Source organism: Elephantulus edwardii, unplaced genomic scaffold (assembly GCF_000299155.1).
Source record: "Elephantulus edwardii isolate Elephantulus edwardi_28Jun2011 unplaced genomic scaffold, EleEdw1.0 scaffold00046, whole genome shotgun sequence".
In the NCBI taxonomy this organism is placed as follows: Eukaryota; Metazoa; Chordata; class Mammalia; order Macroscelidea; family Macroscelididae; genus Elephantulus; species Elephantulus edwardii.
In genome coordinates, this window is record NW_006399796.1 from 15,018,571 (window position 1) to 15,039,131 (window position 20,561).

The 20,561-nt window shown below is 42.2% G+C and overlaps 1 protein-coding gene across 1 annotated transcript in view; it reads right to left on the bottom strand.

Annotated features, from left to right (window-relative positions):
- MARCH3 (membrane-associated ring finger (C3HC4) 3, E3 ubiquitin protein ligase) overlaps nt 1-3,039 on the bottom strand; it is a 62,441-nt gene extending 59,402 nt beyond the window's left edge. Inside the window, exon 1 of the mRNA XM_006886009.1 lies at nt 2,796-3,039. Coding sequence (XP_006886071.1) covers nt 2,796-2,983 — 188 coding nt within the window. The 5' untranslated portion in view covers nt 2,984-3,039. The remainder of the gene's footprint in view (nt 1-2,795) is intronic.
- Nucleotides 3,040-20,561: the final 17,522 nt, after the last annotated feature.

Here is a 20,561-nt window from a genome sequence, read left to right on the forward strand (position 1 = left end):
CTAAACTCAGCTTGTATTTCTAATAGTTCTCCGTTGATGTCCTGTTTCAATAGTTTTTGGATCATCTTCAACAGGATTTTGCTTGTATGTGATATTAGTGATATTGTTTAATAATTTCCATATTCTGTTGGATCACAGGTTTGGGTATAAATCTCTTCCAGTCAGTTGGCCAGGCAGCTGTCTTCCAGATTGCTTGGCACAGCCTGGTGAGCATGTCCAGGGTTGCATCTGTTTGCTGAAATATATCAATTGGCATTCTATCAATTCCTGGTGTTTTGGGTTTTGTTTTGTTTTTTTGTGAATTCCTTCTGAGCAGCATGAACTTCCTCCTTCATCACCATGGGCTCTTGATCATATGTGGTTTCATGAAATTCTTCTGTGCCATCCAGTTCTTTTTGGTACAATGACTTTGTGTACTCATTCCATCTTTTTTTGCTGCTTCCTGGATCATTTATTATTCTGTCCATAGCATCCTTAAATATTGACACTTGAGGCTTGAATTTATTCTTCAGTTCCTTCCACTTAAGAAATGCTGAGTGAGTTCAGTTCTTTTAACTTGGAAAACCTGACTCTGCACAGTTCATGAAGGCAGCGCTGTGCTGTGAGTTCAAGGTGTGGCCTCCAATTTCCAGTTGTATGGCCTTGACCCTCAAATCTGTGGCTTACCAGCTGGATAAATGGACAATTACCTTCATCTCACCTCTGTCCCTTAGCTGCTTCTCTTAAATAGGAGCAAAAGATGATGCCTTTCTGATCTAGTGACTGTGATGATTAGAAATGATCCTCCACACTGGAAGCCTGGTATAGGACCTATAACTGGATGTTGTCACTCGATTGACCCCATGTGTCAGAGTAGAGCTGTGCTCCACAGGGTTACCAGTGGTTAGGATTTGAAAAGATTTTTAGGTGTTTATACCAAAGTGCCTCTAGAGTAAAAGCTGAGTGGATGTCACCTGCTTTAAGGAAAAACTGAAGGCAAGGCAAGTCAAACCACATGGTACCATGACATAAGTCATAGACCAATGTGGGGATCAAAGAGAAGAAATGGCTTCACTCCTCACTGGATACTGTGGCTTACGGACCTGACTCCCTCTGATCAATATCTTTTAGTGCTTGTGCTGGTCTTCAGTTGGCATTCAATTTTAAAAACTGTTATCACTATATAAGCAAAGCTTATGACCAGCCTCTTCATCTACCCTCCTCCCCTCCTCCACTGTTCCCTAAGGATGGCAGGAGTCAAGGCAGCCCAATCATTCACTTTATTATCTTCTTTATGGAAACACTGCTGCTGCCCAAATGCCTGCTGGGGAAGGATTCTGAGAATGAGGATTGGCAAACGGGGATTTAAAGGAGAGGTCTCCCCTCCCCTTTCACCACATGCTTGGGCAGAAGAAGAGTTTATAGACTGTTTTCCCTACCTTCTGAGCCACGTGCACTGGAAAGTTTGAAATATTTTGGAACAAACACCTATTGGTTTTTCGGTCTCAGTCACTTGGACGTGACAGCTTGCTGTTTACACAAATGAGCTGTTTGATGGCACAGGTGACTCATGCACATCGTCACCTGGTCTCAGTGCAGAGAAGCAGAACAGTTAACCAACCCATCATGCTGTGTCTTAACTGTTAGATGTTCTTTGAGAGGTAGAAAAATACACACTGAAATTTTTCTCCTGCTTATTTTCTTCGCGAGAGCTGCTCTGACTTCAAGTGGAAAGTGTATGGCCAATATCTGCAATCGATGTGGGCATGTGATTGCAGGTCTAGGGGTCAAGGTCTTGTCCAACTCTGGCTGGGGGGGGGGGGGGGGGGGCGAGAGCTGCTGTTAGTGCTACAGGACCGCTGCTGCGGGGTTCACCTTTAGATCTCTGAGCCTGCACCAGAACCCGAAGCTGAAGGGAACTCCTCAGACTGAGGTCAACTTCAGACCGAGGGACAAGTCTAATGTGGACGTCTATTTCATTCATATTTTTAAGTCTCACTTATCCATTCTGAAAGAATGCTGGGAAGTTAAAAAGCATTCTTCTCCCAGGTAGCCCATAGCTAGAAGAATTCTGGCTTCCAAACTTCCAGTGAGTAACAACAGCATAGAGGAGACCACTGGGACAAATCCCAGCCTCTGTAAGCCATCTCCTTCCTGTTGAGAGCTCTCATTTTGTTTTAGTAATCACCCACAGCAGACACCCTGTGGACAATAGCACTTCTTAGAGTGGGGACGAGGGGGTCATGGATGGTGGTACAAGGAGAGCAGACAAAAGAAGCAGCTCCCACAGGTACTTGCCAGGGAAGATGTGTGAGCCCCGTCCAGGCAGCAGTCCGGATGGTGCTTCTCATCAGGTGGGGCTCAACTCATTAGCATGCAATGCCACTTTCAAAGTTTTGATCACAGAGCACAGTGTCTGCAGGTTAGCCACTTGAATCCAGATGCCTCCTTCTTTCTATTCTAACAAAGGGAGCCCCTTTGTAAGCACTTGGAGACAACATGAGCATAATTACCAGAGCAATGTCAAAATAATAAATGGAAAGCAAGCAACCTCACATCTTGTGAGATCCTTCCCTGCCTGGCTCTCTGCAAGTGTGACTTTAAGCAGGAAACGAGACAACAGGAATTTTAGTGTTCTACCCTATTGCTATAGAAACGGCAATGACAGAATTGTGTAGTTCTTTCCCCCCACCCTCCAGTACCTCCTCTCACCTGACACAAAGACCTGAGCACTAATTACATCCCCTTGAGCAGTTTCCACCTGACAAAGAGTCCTCTAGATCACTTAGATTCATTTATTTTAATTGTGGCACTACCTCTGGGTGGCAAGAGTCCGCACTACTGTTGACAGCAGCTGCCCGTCCTTGGCTGAAACTTGCATGACATACTGTGGCTGCCCATTCGCTAGGCTGCCACAATCCTCCACGGTCTTCACCACGGGCACAGTGGAGCTGGTGCAGTCTGGCAGGACTTCAGGCAGGTGACTGCAGCGGCTGGTTGTCATGGTAACAGACAGCAATTACTCTGCTAATGGCTTCCACATTCATACAGGATTTCCATCTAAGAGAGATCAGAAAACAGTTTACTTGGACAGGGTAGTTGAACAGAAAATGGAGAATTATAGACCACCAACGTTATCATGCCGTTACTTAATACAAATAAGAGGGGTAACCACGACACATCGGCTTGTTAACAGTTTCACACATGCGTGCACACACACGCAAGGGCACACAAAAAACAGAAGTGGATACGAACAAGGCTGCAAACACGCTGGTGTATGTAAACATTTCAGAGTTCTTCGTTCCACAAGGCGGGAGTGAGGGCTCTGAAGCCCAGATCCAAAGAGAAGATAAGCTATGCCAGGGAAGCATTAAGTCTTTGTTGACATTCTCTAAAAAGTTACTAGAGTCATTAAAAACTATTCATAACAAATTTTTTTCCTACAAGCAATTTATTCTCTACGCAGCTTCATTCTTAGTTCTGGAGATTTTAAAAAAAGAGATAGAAAATATAAAAGCAGATTTGGCCAACTAGCACCTTCTAGGACAGTATTTGTCTAGCCAGTGTCCCGACTTTTGCCATATTTGTGTTCCCAAATGTAAACATTTACATAATGTTTGGAAAATGAATTTATCTTTGAAAATGTAACCTACTTTAAGGATTATAGTAAACAAAATTATTCAGGAAATCATGTATTTCAGGATCTTGTTCTATTTCTCTCCTGATGCATATTAATGTATATATCTATTATCTTAATTTTTGTTTGTATACTACCTAAAAATCAAATGGCACATTAAACACAGAGAAACACATACGAGAAGGCAAGCGACTGATGAATGAGTTCTCCACTGCCTATTGAAGATAATTCATTCCTGACGAAGGCTTTACCTCCCTGACACATGGTCTATCATACAAACCACAGAGAATTATGCTCCTGAACTGTGTAGTGCAGGCTGAGACGGTAACCTCACGTTCAAAGCATTCAAACCCTCTGGAGTGCAGTACCCCAATGGACCCAATAAGAGGTCTGTGTATGGTCCCTAAGAAATAGAGGCCTTCATAGGACATTTACAAGAGGACTTAGCTATGTCCAAAAGTGAAATGACGCAGTTCCACAGTCCACTTGTGCCTGTCTGCCCAGTCTATCCACCTCAAGCTCCTGAACCCCACACTGCCTGGGTTCAGCACAGAGCGGCAGGGCTCCCTGATAGACTGAATTCATACCAAAACCCAGTCTTAGCTGAATAATGTTAGCAGAAGAACTGCTGCCGTAGTAGGTGGGCGCTGCTGGGTTGGAACTCACAGCTGACTCTCCGGTGGGTTTTCAGAGACACTTGATTGCACAGGAGATTCCCCGCCTTTCTCCTGTGGAGTTGCTGGAGGGTTTGAACAAAGTGCCTGCCTTTAAGTTGACAGAACAATTCCTTACCACTACCTCACCAGAGCTCCCCAGTAGGAGAGAAGGTACATGTATATTTGTACCTTGAAATAATGGTTTATTTTGAACTAGCTTGATAACAAAACCATTTTTATGGTTCAGACCTCAAGCGTGAAAAAAAGAAAATCTTGTCTCTTCTCTAACTTCAATAGGATTTTTGGAATACCTCCAAGGGCTGCTTTCTCTCCCATCTTTGTCACTATTTATTACATTTTACTTGCTTCCTACAGATCTGGAAGAAAGGACCTTTCCAACTCCCAGCACGGGGTAGACAATGTGCACAGACTGGGCTTTCTCCATTTGGACACCAGCATTTCTGAATGAACTTGAGCTGACACTTTCTATCCTAATAACCATATGTCAAGTGGGTTGGACTGTTGGAGAGAATTGGATGTGAGCATAATCCCCTCCTTTCTGCTGAGGTGTCGGGCTGGCCCCGCTCCGCATCATCCTGCCACCAGTTCTCAATTGCAGGTCCGAGTACTGGCGACAGGGACTGAGCGCTCAAGGAATAATGGCAATACAGTAGTTTGGTATGCTTTCAGATAGAATTTGTTGTGCATGTGCATTTTTTCAAAAAATAAGAGCAAGAAATGCACTGCTACAGAAAGTATGGACAAACACAAAGAAAACAGTCAAATCATGGTCCCACTCCACCTGGATAACCACCATCAAGATTTTGGGGGGATGTCTTTTTGCTTTTGGCAGGGCCGGCAGGGTGGAGTTGAGTTGGGACCAGATAGTGACTTTCTTTTATTTTACACTTAGCTTTGGTCGCTCTCAGGCCACAGAACAAAAGCATGTTAAAAAGATCATCCTCTCCTAAAACTGTGTCTAACCTTCCTCGTCTGGCCTCTCATTACAGAACCCTATTGATACGATTTTCAATTTTCATAATGCCTCGCAGTCACAAAGTGTAACTTCCTGGCACAGCACTCTCACTTCACAAGGCAGCCATAGATTAAGAGCCAGGGGTGTGCTGGCAGGAAAGGCAGACACAGTGACCTTCTTGCCGCATGGAATGATTATGTCTGGGTGCACTGAGAATCTATTTTCGGATTTTGCATAACTCCAACTCAGAGGGCCAAATGCTCCCTCCCTACAGTAGTTGAAACAGCAAGAGGGTGCAGAGTGTATAAATGGGTCTGGGGGTGGTAGGTGTTCAGCTGACTTTAGTGAAGTGGCTGTCACTTAGGCACACCACACCCCAAAATTCATTCAAATGGACTACTCATCAAAGGAAGTAGTTGTGAATGAATGACCATGATCAGCAAGAAAATGCTCTCAAAAATTCAAAAAGTGTTTCCTTTAAGGGCACGTTTCATCTGTAATTTCACTCCTGGACGATATACTTCATTTCACTTATCTTCTCAAAGACAAAAGAGGTAGAAGTTGATTCCATTTACACAGAGTTTGGCATAGAGGAACAAAAGGTAACTAACTCTACCTTCCACACACAAGTCCTACCTCTTGTACCATCTCTGTAGAGTTCTTTACTCAAGAACTCCAAGACCTCATCTAACTGCATATATGTACATATGTAAAGAAAGGAATGCTAATAATCAAGGCAGTTTCCTAAGAGTCTCATTCACTGTGACCTCCACTACTTTAGAACAGTGCTCCAGAGAATTTTCAAGACTCTGATCTTTCACAGTGACTGCCACAAGGGGCTCTAATGTGTCAGGAAGTGTGAGAGTGGCACAGGATAGGATAGGATTCAGAGCTGTTCATAGGGTTGCTATGAGTCATGTTCGACATGATAGAACCTAACAACAACAAATCTTTCAGAGAGAGATAGCCACATTGTTGGTGAGCTTGGAAAATGGTACAACCACTCTAGAAGGCAGTTTGGCGCTTCCTCAAAAAGCTGAACATAAAAATTCCACATGACTCAGCTTTTCCACTACTTGGAATATGTTGTCGTTGTATACCGTTGAGTCAGAACCGACCCATAGCTAACTCTTCGGTGGGTTTTCAGAGGCAGTTAAATGATTAAAAGATTGCCATCTTTCTCCCATGGAGCAACTGGTGGCCTTGAACCACATGCCTTCAGGATTGCAGTGCAGCTCCTTGCCACTAGGCCACCAGAGCTCCCTGATAAAATGAGAACTGGGGCACAAATGGAGACACGTACACCAATGTCCATAGCAGCATTATTCAACATTGCAAGAACATGGAAATAGCCCAGATGTCCAACCACAAACATATTGAGAAATTATGGTACATTCACACAATAGAATTCTACAAAGCACATCACACAATGGAATACTACATAGCACACAGGAGCAATGATTTTGGAGGGACTGGAGAGCATTATGCTGAGTGAACTAACTCACAAGGTCAAATATTGTATAAAACCATTATTGTAGAATGAGTATAAGGATCTAAGGAGGACAGGAGGGTGGAAGTAGAGGGATGAGGATGTGCACGGGGAGAGGGGAATTAATCATGGGGTTGTACAATTTGATGGGCTGGGAGGGTGAGGGAAATTGGAAATAATTCGTCTGGAAAACAATGTATTCTAATGTTTAATAATAATAATAATAATAAAAAAATAATAAAGCAGATAACCAGATCTTGGCTGATCACTTAACTGCATCAACCAGAATCTCTTATCTAACTTCTTGTTGCTACTTATCATTGAGTTGGAACTGACTCATAGTGTTCAGAGCTATAAATTGCACAGGAGGAGATTGCCCATCTTTCTCCCACAGAGCAACTGGGAATTCAAATCTCATGCCTTCAGGCTGGCACATAACTCCTTACCACTAGCCTATGACCTGCTTAAAAAGATACTCTAGTCCAGCACGTACACTGAACACAACAGACCAGAGCAACCTTGAGATACCAGGACCAATAGTTCAGAAACCTGACAAGGCAGTTATGAGTCCAGAGCACCCCAACAGTCCAAAAGACCACACCTCAAATTGCAAGTGAGGTAGAAAGGGTTTAACAGGGCCTCAGCACCCTGAAATCTGGTGGCAGGGACAGACTGTCTAATAAGGTAAGCAAGGGCTTATTTACTAATTTGAAGTGAATAGTGCCACATGGGTTTTGCTGTATCAAGATTTCACCCATGTGACATTGTTCACTGCAGATTAGTAAATAAGCACAAAACAAACAAGCCTGCTAATCTTGTGTATTCAGTCCTCTTCGCCTGTCAGAGGCTGTACATTTGAGAAGAGGCTTTGATTCTCTAGGATGGTGGTGTGGGGTTGAAGAGACAGCTGCTAGCCAAAGCTAGAAATAGAATTTGGATGTGACCAAAGAAAAACACAAAACACTGTTTACTATAAATTATAAAGGGAGCTCTGGTAGTTAAGTGGTAAGAAGCGGCATTGCAATCCCAAAGTCATGTGTTTCAAATCTACCAGCTCCTCAGTGGGACAAGGACAGGCAGTTTCCTCCAGTGTGATTTACTGCCTCTGAAAATCTGCTGGAGGGTCAGCTATAGGGCAGTTCTGCCTCAGTAACAACATAAATTATTAAGTAGGCACAGGTAAATCCATGCTCACTCTGCTTACTGGGTAATCCAACAGTTTTGATTGAGAGGGCTGGGCTGTTCCCACACCCACAAAAGTGGATCTAAATTACCTGTGCAGATGAAGGAGGCAGGAAGGGAGTCTCCATTCATCTCAGCTATGGGAAGTCTAGAGGCCTACCTCCAGGCATGGAGCAAGAGCAGGCCCAGCAGGCCCAGCCACCAACTGGCATGCATGTGTTGCACCTGGGGCAGTGACAAATGGCCCACTGCATTTCCTTGTCTCCTTCTGAGCCACCTGGGAAAACAGCAGGCTGTTGCTGCGGATGCAAGAAAGAGCTGAGTTGTTCCTTTGCAGTCCAGCACGGTTCTTTTTGCAAAATCTCAGGCACCATTCACCTGTTTGTCAATACTAGTGGTGCCTGCTCTTGTGAGAAAGTAGCGTCTTAATGCACCCAAGAATCTGAGATCTGGTATTTGTCCAGACAAAACCGCAATGTTGAGCAGGAGTGGTATATATGTAAATTTGAAATCTCAAATTGTGCTCTTAAGACAGGTCCTTTGTTGGCTGGGGTTGGCACCCTGTACAATTTCCTCTACAGGCTGAGAATAAGAAATGATTTGGTGGTGGTCGAATTCAGCTGCACAAAGAAGTGTGGGAGTAGGTGGCCAAGAAGGGGACAGCAAAAACAGAGGGAGTGGCTAAATAAATGAAAGCCTGATTAGAGAATTGTTAAAATGAAAATGCTTGTCTGTTAAGCTATGACCCCTGCAAAGGAGAGAGTACAGGTTTTTACAAAGTGGGAGACCCAACTAGGCTGTAAGTAATTGCTGTTTCTGGAACAGGCTGCCTTTGTGAGTGATTTCCATAGGAACATGGCTTGCATCATGAAGGTGCCTGCATAGTCCATGGGGAAGGGAAGAAGCATAAGCTCCACTCACCTCTGCAGCCCCAGACCTACCTCTATGAGGTTCATGAAGGTAGAGGGAAAACTTCTGCTCTGAGAGATGGAACACTCAAACCTGCATCTTGGCTCAGCACATACTATGATATATCACTCAGCTTTGAGGGCCAGTATTTATTGCACAATTAAAACTAAACACACACACACACACACACACACACACACACACACACACATACACACACACACACACAGGTTTTGTGAACCTTATTTCCTATGAGCATTGTGTATGTGATATGTGTGTGCATTTGGGAGCTCTGGTGGATAAGGAGTTACACAGCCAATCCCAGAGCAGGTGGTTTGAATCTACCAGCTGCTTCAAGGGAGAAAGATGGGCAATCTCCTCCCATACAATTAGAGTTTCTGAAAACCTGTGGGAGGGTCTGCTATGAGTCGGTTCTCATTAGACAGCAATGTATTTTTTCAGAGTTATTTATGTGGGCATGTTATTTGTGAGAAATAACATATACATAAATGTACTTTGTAAACTAGAACGTGACATATATTGAGCAGGTAGCATTTTAAACCATGTTTATCTTAACTCATGGTCTTTTTCTAGCTGGTGTAACACCTCAGTTCTGTCAAGAAAGGCTTCTAAAATTGTCTATGAGGTTGAACTGGTTAGTTGTCTAGTTCAGTTCCTCTATATCTCTATTGAGTTTCTTTCTAGTCATTCTGTCTTTCATTGAGAGTGGTGAAGTGAAATTTCTGGTGGCCTAGTGGTAAAGAGATGCTGTTCAAATCCACCAGGAGAAAGATGGGCAATCTCCTTTTGTATAGTTAAACAGCTTCTGAAAACCGACCTAAGAGTGAGTTCTGAGTTCAAGGTACACAACAACATTATATCCTTGGAAAGGTGGTGGGCCGGTAAAAGACAGGACAACCCTCAATGGGATGAAATGACATAGCGACTGGATCAATGTGCTCAAGAGGATTAGAGATGATGAGGGTGGCACAGGATAGATCTAGGTTCCAGACAGATCTGTTGTTCATAGGGTCACTATGAGTCATAGTCGACTAGAAGGCACCTAATAACAACAACAGGGTGAGTCAGCTCATACCATGCAGCACCTCTTGTATTACATTCTTCCACTGTCCTACCGTATTGCCCTCAGCAGGGAGGCACAAAGGTGCCTCTTTCTTACACACTTCTCATTCTCCCCAGCCCTATTTCCTTCAGATCCCCAAACACAGGTTTCAGTCTTCCACGAAAATGGTAAGGTATTAGATGAAAAATTCCCATCATATTTGAGATCATACCTTGATACTTGTTACAAGTATACTTGATGCTATTTGTTACAGCAGTTACCATTATCTTAGCTAATGGAGCGTGTGGTAAATAGACTAGAAAATAAAGCGCAAGGCCTTTCCAAGCTTCCTTTTAGGTCTATTTGTACCAGAACTTGATTTTCAACCCCCAGTCAGTGTTAAATCTTTTAGATGCAGGACTAGAAGCTGTAATGGGGAGAAATCCACTATTCTGGCATCTCTGTTTATTAAAAAATTTCTCAGAAGAACATGAGACTGCATTGTGTTATTCACTAGCATGAACCTGGTTTTGTGGGCTGCCTGGACAGTGGTCTGAGCTTGGAGGGTCATTTCTGGAGCAAGACGGGGTCATCTCAATTCAGTCCTAGTGTGTGCTCTCTCACACCATTTGTCTGTCTATGCTGTCAAGGACCTCTCCAAAGTGCCAAAGATTATTAAAGACTAAAAGTGCATCTGATCCATGTCATGGCATTTTCAATTACTTCCTAGCTAAGTTGGAAAATGAATAAAGAAGACGAAAGAATTGATACATTTGAGTTGTGGTGTTAATGAAGAGTACTGATTATTCCCTAAGACTGCCAACAAGTCTGTTTTGGAAGAAGTGCAAGGATTCTTAGAGGCGAGGATGGTGAAACTTGGTCTCACATACTTAGGCAGGAAGGAACAGTCCCTATAAAGGGGCACCATGCTGGTAAAGGTACAGAAATAGAGGAAGACCCTCAACAAGATAGGCGGACACAGTGACTGTGACAACGGACATATCAGTGATTCTGAGGATTGTGTAGGACGGGGTAAGGCTTACATCTGTTGTTCTCACTATGACTATGAGTTGTTTTATACACACCCACATATACACACACAAATATAACACTTACTAGGTGCCGCTAAGAAACTTCTGAGAGTGCAGAGTGTAACCATTCAAATCCAACTTACATTTCCTAAGGAAATGTGTACAATACCAAACAGTTCTCCAGACCTTCTCTGAGCGGCAGAGCTGTGAGGACCTGGCTTTTTCCATACAAATCATGTGCCTGCTAATTTAGGGGGAACCCCTGAATGCCCTAAACTTGAGGGAATGAAACTGCAGCACTTTTGTGGAATTTAGATGCCTCTCAGCTCCCACAGAGCTCTGCATCAATAACACTGGTCTAGGGTTCAGAAGCCTAACTTAGTTTTATAGGAGTGAATCTACTTCAAAAAGGATCTCGAAATGTCCCACAGCTTCCTCTGAGGGGCTGCATACTCTGGAAGACAGTCTTCTCTAATGAGAGCAAGGCACGGGCAATACAAGCCGGTGATTAAAACGGGAAAAACAGCAATAATGGCCTGCTGAGGAACTTTCCCTTCAGACTTAGATTTTTGGACTTTGAATTCTAAGAATGGTCTCTGAGAATAGGAAAGCTCTTTGATAGAACATTTCCTTGGCTTTTCAGGCATGCTATAACCAGACAGTGCATTGCACGGCTGATGAACTAAGAGTCTCCTGAATGTTCAGAGAAAACGAAGGCGGGGGAGGGGCCCAGGAACTCACACACTGACCTTCTTTCCAATGAAAACGGAGCAAATGACTAATTTCAAAACCATTAACATGTAAAAGCAGCATATTTCTTCTGAGAACAGGACACAAAGGCTCTCCAAGGAGATTTGCTAGGACATGATTACGAGCAACATTTAAGTTTTCAAAAACACGCCAAGGAGGCTATTCACTAAGAATGTGTGGTGGCAAAGTAGCTGCTTCATTAAACTTAAATAGCCGTGGCAGGGCTGTGCTTACAGGCCCACACTACCAAATTATACATTTCTTTTCTGGATGCTTCACTGACCTCATTATGTAGAGCAGAGAGTTTGTCATTCCAAATAAAGTGACCATTTGAGTCTTTATAAACATGTCCATCAGGCGCCGGATGAGCCCTCAGAGTAAAACACGGCTGGCTCAGGGGGTTTTCTGGTTGTTGTTTTTTTTTAAAACGAAACACTTCTTTTTTTGTTGTCTTATTATCCTATGGCCTGTGTTCATTGTCACCCTTACAGAATGAGTAAGTAGGTAAAAGGCGTGTTTCCAAAAATGAAAGAGATTTTGATTTGAGGTAATGGTGTTTTCTTGAGGAATGTGTAAAATACCAACAATGAATCAGATGGGTAGGGAGAACCTGACTAGCATAAGGCAGATTGGCTCTCTCTTGATTTTTAGTAACATATTCCCTATGCAGTATTTTAAAGTTACATTCAATTATTTATAATTTTTTTTACCTCTACTATTAATTTTGATTGTTGGCTATTAGACGTATCTATTTATCCATCAATCAATATCTATCTATATATATCTATCTATCTATATATATATATATATATATATAAAATTTCATTTTTAAAAATTTAACATTATTCTCTCTTAAGGAGTCCTGGTAATACAATTGTTAAATGTTCGGCTGCTAGCTAAAGGGTCATCAGATTGAACCCACTAGTCCCTCAGTGGACAAAAGATGTGGCAGTCTGCTTCTGTAAGATTACAGCCTCAGAAACCCGAGGGGTAGTGCTACCCTGTCCTACAAGGTGGCTAATAAGTTGGCATGGACTCAACAACAACAGGTATAGTTTCTTTTCAGTCAAGTAAAACATTCTAGTTTTGCTGAAGAGACAAACCAATTAACAATGATTTTAAGTGTAATATACGTATGTGTGTGTATGTATATATAAATTTTTTCCCTCAAGGAGTACTCATGAAATTAATTGAGTTTGGAAGCTATCCATTTTAATTTAATTTTAATTATATAGATGAAAATGGTAATTTAAAAATATCACAACTCTGTATTTAAAGACACAGTGACAACTGAATCCCACTTAAACATAAGTACTGATTGTATACACAGAGCAGGCTGAACGACGGGGCCCAGCACTGCATGCATGAGCTTCACTGAATGTGCCTGGAACCCTCTTCCCAGGGCTTTGAACTGGTTTGTCTCTGCTAAGAATGTTCATTTCTCCTTCAGACATACTGAATGAGAATCTACATTTTTAAAAAGATCCCCTGCAGACTCACCTGGAAATCTCGTTAAACTGCAGATTATGATTTAGTGCATCTGGAGTTGTGCAATGCCTTCAAGTCGAGCACGACTCAGAGCTCCGCACTGTGCCAGGCTCAGGAGCACCCCAAGCCCGAGTCTCCCTGTGTACCTCCTGCCGTGGTTTAAGGCTTCTTTACCCCCTACCCCTATTATACACAAGGATAACCAAACTGGCTCAGCTTGACAAGTACTAACTATTAGGGGGGACAAAACCCAACCCATACCTACAACTTTTTGGATTTTGTTTCCCAGTCCTGTCCCAGGCATTTCAGACAACTCTGTATCATACACTCCTTACATGAGTTTTCAAACACCATTTTGTGCAACTAGGGTAAAAAGTCAAATCCTCAGCTGGTTAAAGTCTTGCCTCATCCAAAGTTGTGATGACTCAGAAGCATGGAACCACACTGTTGTTGCTATGTGTCACTGAGTCACCTGCATAGTGACCCTATGTACAATAGCTCTGAACCCTGCCCTATCCTGAGCCAGTCTTACTGACTCCAACACACTTAATCCCATTGTCCCAGTCTCCATGTCAATCCATCTTATGCAGGGTTGTCCTCTCCTGTGCTGTCCGTCCACCCTTCCAAGCATGATGTCCTTCTGACCGGTCCCTCCTGGCCACGTGCCCAAAGTATGTGAGACGGAGCTTCAAAATCCTACCTTCCAAGGAGAAACTTGGTTTCACCCTCTCTAAGACCTATTTGTTTTCTCGGCAGTCCATGGTATGTTCAAAACTCTTCTCCAGCACCACCAATCGAAGGCATTGATTCTTCTTCATGAGGCACATTAGAAAAGTATAAACATCAAATTAAAAAATAAAAAAAAGAGATCAGGAAAACTATAATGAATGAACCACTTGCATCATAAATGAGGCATTACTGAGAGATAAAAAGTTTCTTCTTCAAATTATATTCTGTGTGCCCAATAATGAAACAGAAGTTGTAGCTGGATGGTGACTAACAGCAGCCCTATGGAATAAAGTGAAACTGCCTCATCAGGTTTTCTTGGCTATAATCATCACGGGAATAGATCAAGTCTTCGCCCATAGAGCTGCTGGGTTGTTATGAACCACCAACCTTTTTTTTTTAGCAGTCATGTGTTTAACAGCTTAATCAGGGCTCCTTATCAAGCTACCCATCTAGAATGCATAAACAAGCATATGGAGAAAGCATGATGGCCAGGATATATAATAATACAGAAGAGGAGCATTGTAGCTACAGATGATAGCGAAACAATCTCTAAGAACTGGAAGTTCCTGATTTGTCACTTTCCTACACATTTTCGATCAGTACAAGGGAATGCTTAGCATCAATAAAATAGAGATTAATTTCAAAGCTGTATTTCACTTTCCTTTGCACACACAGCCTAGTTATATCAGTGAGTACATTAGCTATACTCACCAAAACCAAACCCACTGTCATTGAGTTGATACTGACCCTTGGCAACCCTGTGGGACAGAGCAGAACTGTCTGTAGGGTTTCTGTAAATCTTTACAGAAGTCTGTCTCATCTGTCTTCCAAAGAGGAGATGGTGGCTTTAAACCATTGACCTTTTGGTTAGCGCTCAAATTCTTTCTTTAACCCCTGTGCCACCAGGATTTCTGTATTTGCTATAGAGATGTAGTAACTCTTAGCCCAAGCCTCGCTCAGCCTAGAAGAAAGTCAACTACTGCTTTTAGCCAGGTCTCCCGGGGGCTTTCTTCTTCTGTGTCTCACCCAGACCTTGAGGAGGTTGCTGTCCTGCTCTTTCACATGGCAGTGCCCCAGCTCTCCTCTCTACCAGGCCTAGGAGCACCCCAACCTCCAGTCTCCCTGTTCACCTCCCTGCAGTGGCTTAAGGCTTCTTTATCCCCAATTTATACATAGGATAACTAAACTGACTCAGCTGGCCAAGTACCAACTGTTAAGACAACATTTTGCTTTTTGTTTTCTAGCCCAGTTCTGGGCATTACAGACAATTCAGTATCATATGCTTCTATTATGAACTCTCAAACACCATTTGTGCAGCCTATGAATATGCCAGGGTCTCTGGGTGTTTCCACACTGTGTTTTTTTCACACATTTGACCTTTTATTTGAGACCTGTTGGGAACCTTAGGTGGAGGAGAGGGCACAGGTCCTGGTTCAGAGAGTCCTTGTTTAAATCACCTGCCAGGCATTGCTGACCAATGGGAGTGAGTTACTGGAGACTTAGCGTTAGTTTCCTCCCTGAAACGGAGGACTAGAGGCAGTGTGCCTGGTCCACAGACATTGTATGGTCCAGGACAGTGCTTCACACTGTAGTGCAACAGAGTCATGGCACATCAGCTGCGGTCAGGGTGGGGAAGAAGCGGCCCTTCCAGATTCCATACCTAAGTGCCCTCAACTAGCCCCCTCCTCCACGTTCCTACTCTACTTTCTCATCTTTCCAAGAAAGCACTGGGTAGATGCAGAACTGTGGATGCCTGCTTGAATTGACTTGTAGGAGCATCGGCAGAAATTACAGACTTGTGCCATGGAATTACTCCTCGTGACCCTTGGACATCACTGCCCTCTCCCTCCATGATACACATACACCTCCGCCCCCTATATATTCTTCTTTACTGGTTTCTAAAATGGGTCAAGTCTTTTAGATAATAAACGCACACACAAACTCAAGGATAAAGTAACATGCAACCAATTACCAAGCTACCGTAGATCATTTTATCACTTAATCTCTTCATAGTTGCACATCTGAATTCTTATGGACCATAAAATTGGTGGAAAATGAGGTATCTTTCTTGTTTATGATACTGAATACTTAATGCAATGCACTTCTAGCCTCTTTAAAGGAATGCCTGAGGCAGATTTTTTTGTTTTTTCTAGTCGGAGCAGCACAACTCTCTGCCGCATTTCCTCCTTTGCTGGAACCTGCCTGCACACCGCACATCTGGACCTTAGCTGTGGTAGCACTCCACACACCCTGGTCCAAAGCAGGCTCTTTGCACAGTTCCTGCCTGGTAGAGTGTTGGCTGTCCCCAAACTTTCTCAGTTGAGGACTGGCCTGCTCTCTCTTTAATTCTCCAGAGGAACAGAGTGTTTAAAGCCTGTGAAAAGCGCCAGTGAGTTGGGGAGCATACAGGCAGTCTTCCTAGCAGAACTCCTTGACCCTAACTCCCCAAGTCACCTGGAAGGAAGGCTCTGAGACAAATACCTGCTCTGTTAATTTGTCTTTTTAGTCCTGCCAATAAGAATAAGGTACATTTCTTTAACTTGATTCAGCTTGTTTTACTGAAACAAAAACAACTTTATATTGAAACAAATTCTTAAACAGGATAAAATAGCTGAAAGCTATACAGGGGCCTAACCTTCGATATTTTCATCTTACGGTAGGTTTCCTTCCAACAGACCAGACGAAGAAATTACACTATTAATAGCAATAGTGTAAATGTATTTTTCTATTTTCATAGCACTATTCATTTTCCATTTTCTAAGTGCTTAATAAATAACTGCAGGTCTTTACAGCATTTCAGAGTGAAAATAACAGTTATGCCCCCACAGAGCTCATTCATTTGGTTTATGGGCTAAAAAACCTCTAGTGTGTCACAAATTAACACAATGTTCCTGAGCACTGTGTTTTATTCTTGAATCTCCAATTTCACTAATAAATGTGAAAAACACATGAAGCCAGATAAGTCCCCAGAGAACAGCCACTGCAGATGCTGAAGAAAGCAAGTTATTCTAGCTAAGATCAGCATTAACTTTAACACTGAAGACGATTTGTTTCCCAAATTCTCCTCCAATTGACTCGTGTAAATCAACGAAATGGTTTTGAGTTACTAGCTCCCAAAACTAGTTTTAAAATTGGGTTTAATTTTTTTTAAAGGAGGAAATCTTTACACACTGAGGGGGAAACACATGAAATTTTTGAATTATCACAAAATGACTTTTCCTACTCACATCTTTTGACTGTGTGGATCACAAGCAGCTATAACTGACTCTGAGAAGAATGAGAATTCCAGAACATTTGATTGTGCTAATGTGAAAGCTATACTTGGACCAAGAGGCAGTCATCAGAACAGAGCAGGGAGACATTGGATGGTTCAAAATCAAGAAAGGGGTCCGTCAGGGATGTATTTTGTCTCCATAACGTTTCAATCTGTATGCAGAACAGATCATCCGAGATGGTAGGCTGTACGAGGAGGAATGGTGGAAGAATCATCAACAACTTGCATTATGCGGATGACACAACCATGTTTGCTGAAACTGAGGAGGACCTGAAGTACTTACTGCAGAAGGTTAAGGACTGCAGTCTTCAATATGGATTGAAGCTTAATATCAAGAAACCAAAGATTCTCACCACTGGGCCAATTGGCAGCATCAGTATGGTGAAGAGATAGAGATAGTTAACAGTTTTAGCAGCCAGGAAATCAAGAGACAAATTGCATTGGGAAAGTCAGCTGTGAGTGACCTCTCAAGAGTACTGAAGAGCAACGATGTCAGGCTGGAGACTAAGGTGCGCCCGATCCAGGCTATCGTCTTTGCAATTAAGTGCTATGCATCGGAGAGTTGGACAGTGAATAAGGATGATAGAAAGAGAATTAATGCCTTTGAGCTGTGGTTCTGGAGAAGAGTGTTGAATATACCATGGACTGCTAGGAGAACAAACAGGCTTGTCCTGGAGAGGGTGAAGCCAGAATGTTCCTTGGAGTCAAAGATTCTGAAGCTTCATCTGACATACTTTGGGCATGTTGCAAAGAGGGACTGGTCCTTGGAGAGGGACACCATGTTTGGCAGAGTAGAGGGACAGCGCAGGAGAGGAAGACCATTCTGTGAGTGGAGTGGTGGGAATGAGTGTGTTTGAGATGGCGAGGTTGGCACAGAATAGAACAGCGTTTAGGGCTCTTGTACATAGGGTCGCTATGAGTTGCAAGCGACTTGATGGCACATAACAACAACAACACTCACATCTCCTCTTCTTACCTACAGCATTTGGTCACTGTCATTATCCTTGATGGAGATCTGTTACTCCTTTTCTTACAACTTTTATGAAATTTTTAACCAAATGAAAATAGACTACAGAAGTATATCCACATATCCCATCACCCAATTTAACAATTTAAATTTTATTCTAGTTTTATCTTTCTTTTTTCCAGTTTTTCCTTCGTCTTGCTTTACATTATTTTTTTTTTAGCAAATCTCAGAAATCATGTGAAATAAGCCCTATATAATTCATTATAAATTTCTAAAATACAGGCTTTTTCACACAGCTATCTACAATCAACATGCTGTTAAAAGAAAACAAACCATTTTCTTACATAACCATAAAATAGTTATCATACCCTCAAATGTAACTCCTTGATATTATCTTCCATTGTATAGAAAAAAAGTATTTTATGATTAGTCTGTTTCAATGACTCAAACAAGGTATGCATGTCATGTCTGGATGCTAAGTTTCTTAAGTCCCTCTTACCCGTACATAAACAACCCTTTCCCTTTCCCCCTATGTCATTGTGTTGTTGAAGGAATTCATATAACCTTTTTATAGTATCATTCATTCTTGATCTGTCTGTTTGGTGGAGTTTAGCCTGTTCCTTTATCCCATGAATTTCCTGGAAACTTATGAATAGGCTTAATTAAATTAAAGTTCAACTCTCATGCAATAATTCCTAGGAAGTGTGAGTGTTTCTCATTGCATCACATCAGGAGACATGCACTAGGCATCTGCCTACTTTTAGTGGGTTTCATGTAAGCATCCTGATCCTTTCATTGTGAAGCTGTCCATTAATATTTCCAATGGTGTAATGATGATCACTGTTTGAATGCATCATTTCTAACTAACTTTTCTTCCATGTGTAGTACCTTGAATTCTTATGTAAAAAAGAACTTTTCTTTCACCAATCAGTGAGAATTTGGTTTTCTTGAAATATAACTTGTACAGAAAGGGCAAGACTAGTTTACCCTGTAGTGTTATTGTGTGTAGTTGAGTTGGAACTGATAGCTGACCCTCCAGTGGGCTTAATTTCTTTGAGTGCCAATTTTCTGGATAAGGAATTAGTCTTAGTTACATACTAAAGTCTCATAAGTTATTTCTGTTGTTTTAGTTATTCTTAAAGGTCCACTTGTTTTACTTGGAATAATATACAACTGCCACCCCATAACAAACCTTTCTTCTTAAGTGGAAAGAACCGAATTGTTATTACTAAGAAGTAAGTGAAGGGTATAGTTATTAACATCATTAACTCTCTCAATAAGAATGCCAGGTATCTAAAACTCTTGCTCTCAATAAAGTCGTTCCTTAGGTTCAACACTCTGCAGATATTTATTGATCTCTTAAGAAAAATGAGAACAGTCACAAAATGACATTTTTTTCCTTCTCATTGTTTCACAGATGACTTGGCATCACTTATCCTTACTGACTTATGCCTTCATAATACTTATTAAACATACTGGAAGGTGTCTTGAACCTGTGGAAAATGGCTGGCAGAACTAACACATGCTATCTGTAGACTGACTAGTTAATTGAGTTGAAGTTAAGCTTGCATCAGCTTGAGCTTTGTCTGCAATCCACCAGAACACCATCCGTGCCTGATGAAGCCTGAGGATTCCATCTGGCACATGGACGCCAGTTCAAGTGCTATAGTGACAGCACACTAACACACTAACACAACTTCAGAAGGGTAGGAATACATACTATGGGGAAAATCTGCACGTGCATGAAAAACAATTGTTTTTTTCTTCCTCTTTCCAATAAGGGTGGCACTACGGAGGCCATTCATAGGTATTCCCTATAGAACCACTTATAAGTCTTCCTTAACAATGTCTGACAAGGTCTCTAAGATTGACAGAAATCCTGGGTCTTTCTTTTGGTGCACTTTAAGAGCAGGGACTTTTTTTTGCCCATTATCACCTTATTTTACTGACAGGCATCTGTCAGTTAGACATTAAAACAGAGTGATAATGGGAAGATAATATGCTGGCTCTGTCCACACACTTCAAGAAGGAAGCACTCGTGAAAAATGTGTATTTTGGGAAACCTAGATATTCACGTGCCCATCTGCATTTCTATTAACTTTGAAATTGACTGCAGAACAGCAGAGCAGTAAAGGAGGATTAACTGAGAGAGGGAATCTGAGGAGATTCCTAAATGGCCCTGCAGACACCAGTGTGGGGATCACAGCTCTGAGAAAGAGAAAGGACTGAGAACGCCTGCCAAGGAGGCTGAACAGGATGTAGGCAAGCTGAACGGGATGTAGGCAACCTCTTCCTGGCTTCACTGGAACTCCCTGAGAGCTGACCCAAGGCACTGCCAGAAAGCATTGTATGTGACTCAGTAATAGGAGGCCTTTCACACAAACAGATAAAGTGAAACCCCCTTTTTTTTCTGAAAAGAGTATTTTATCTC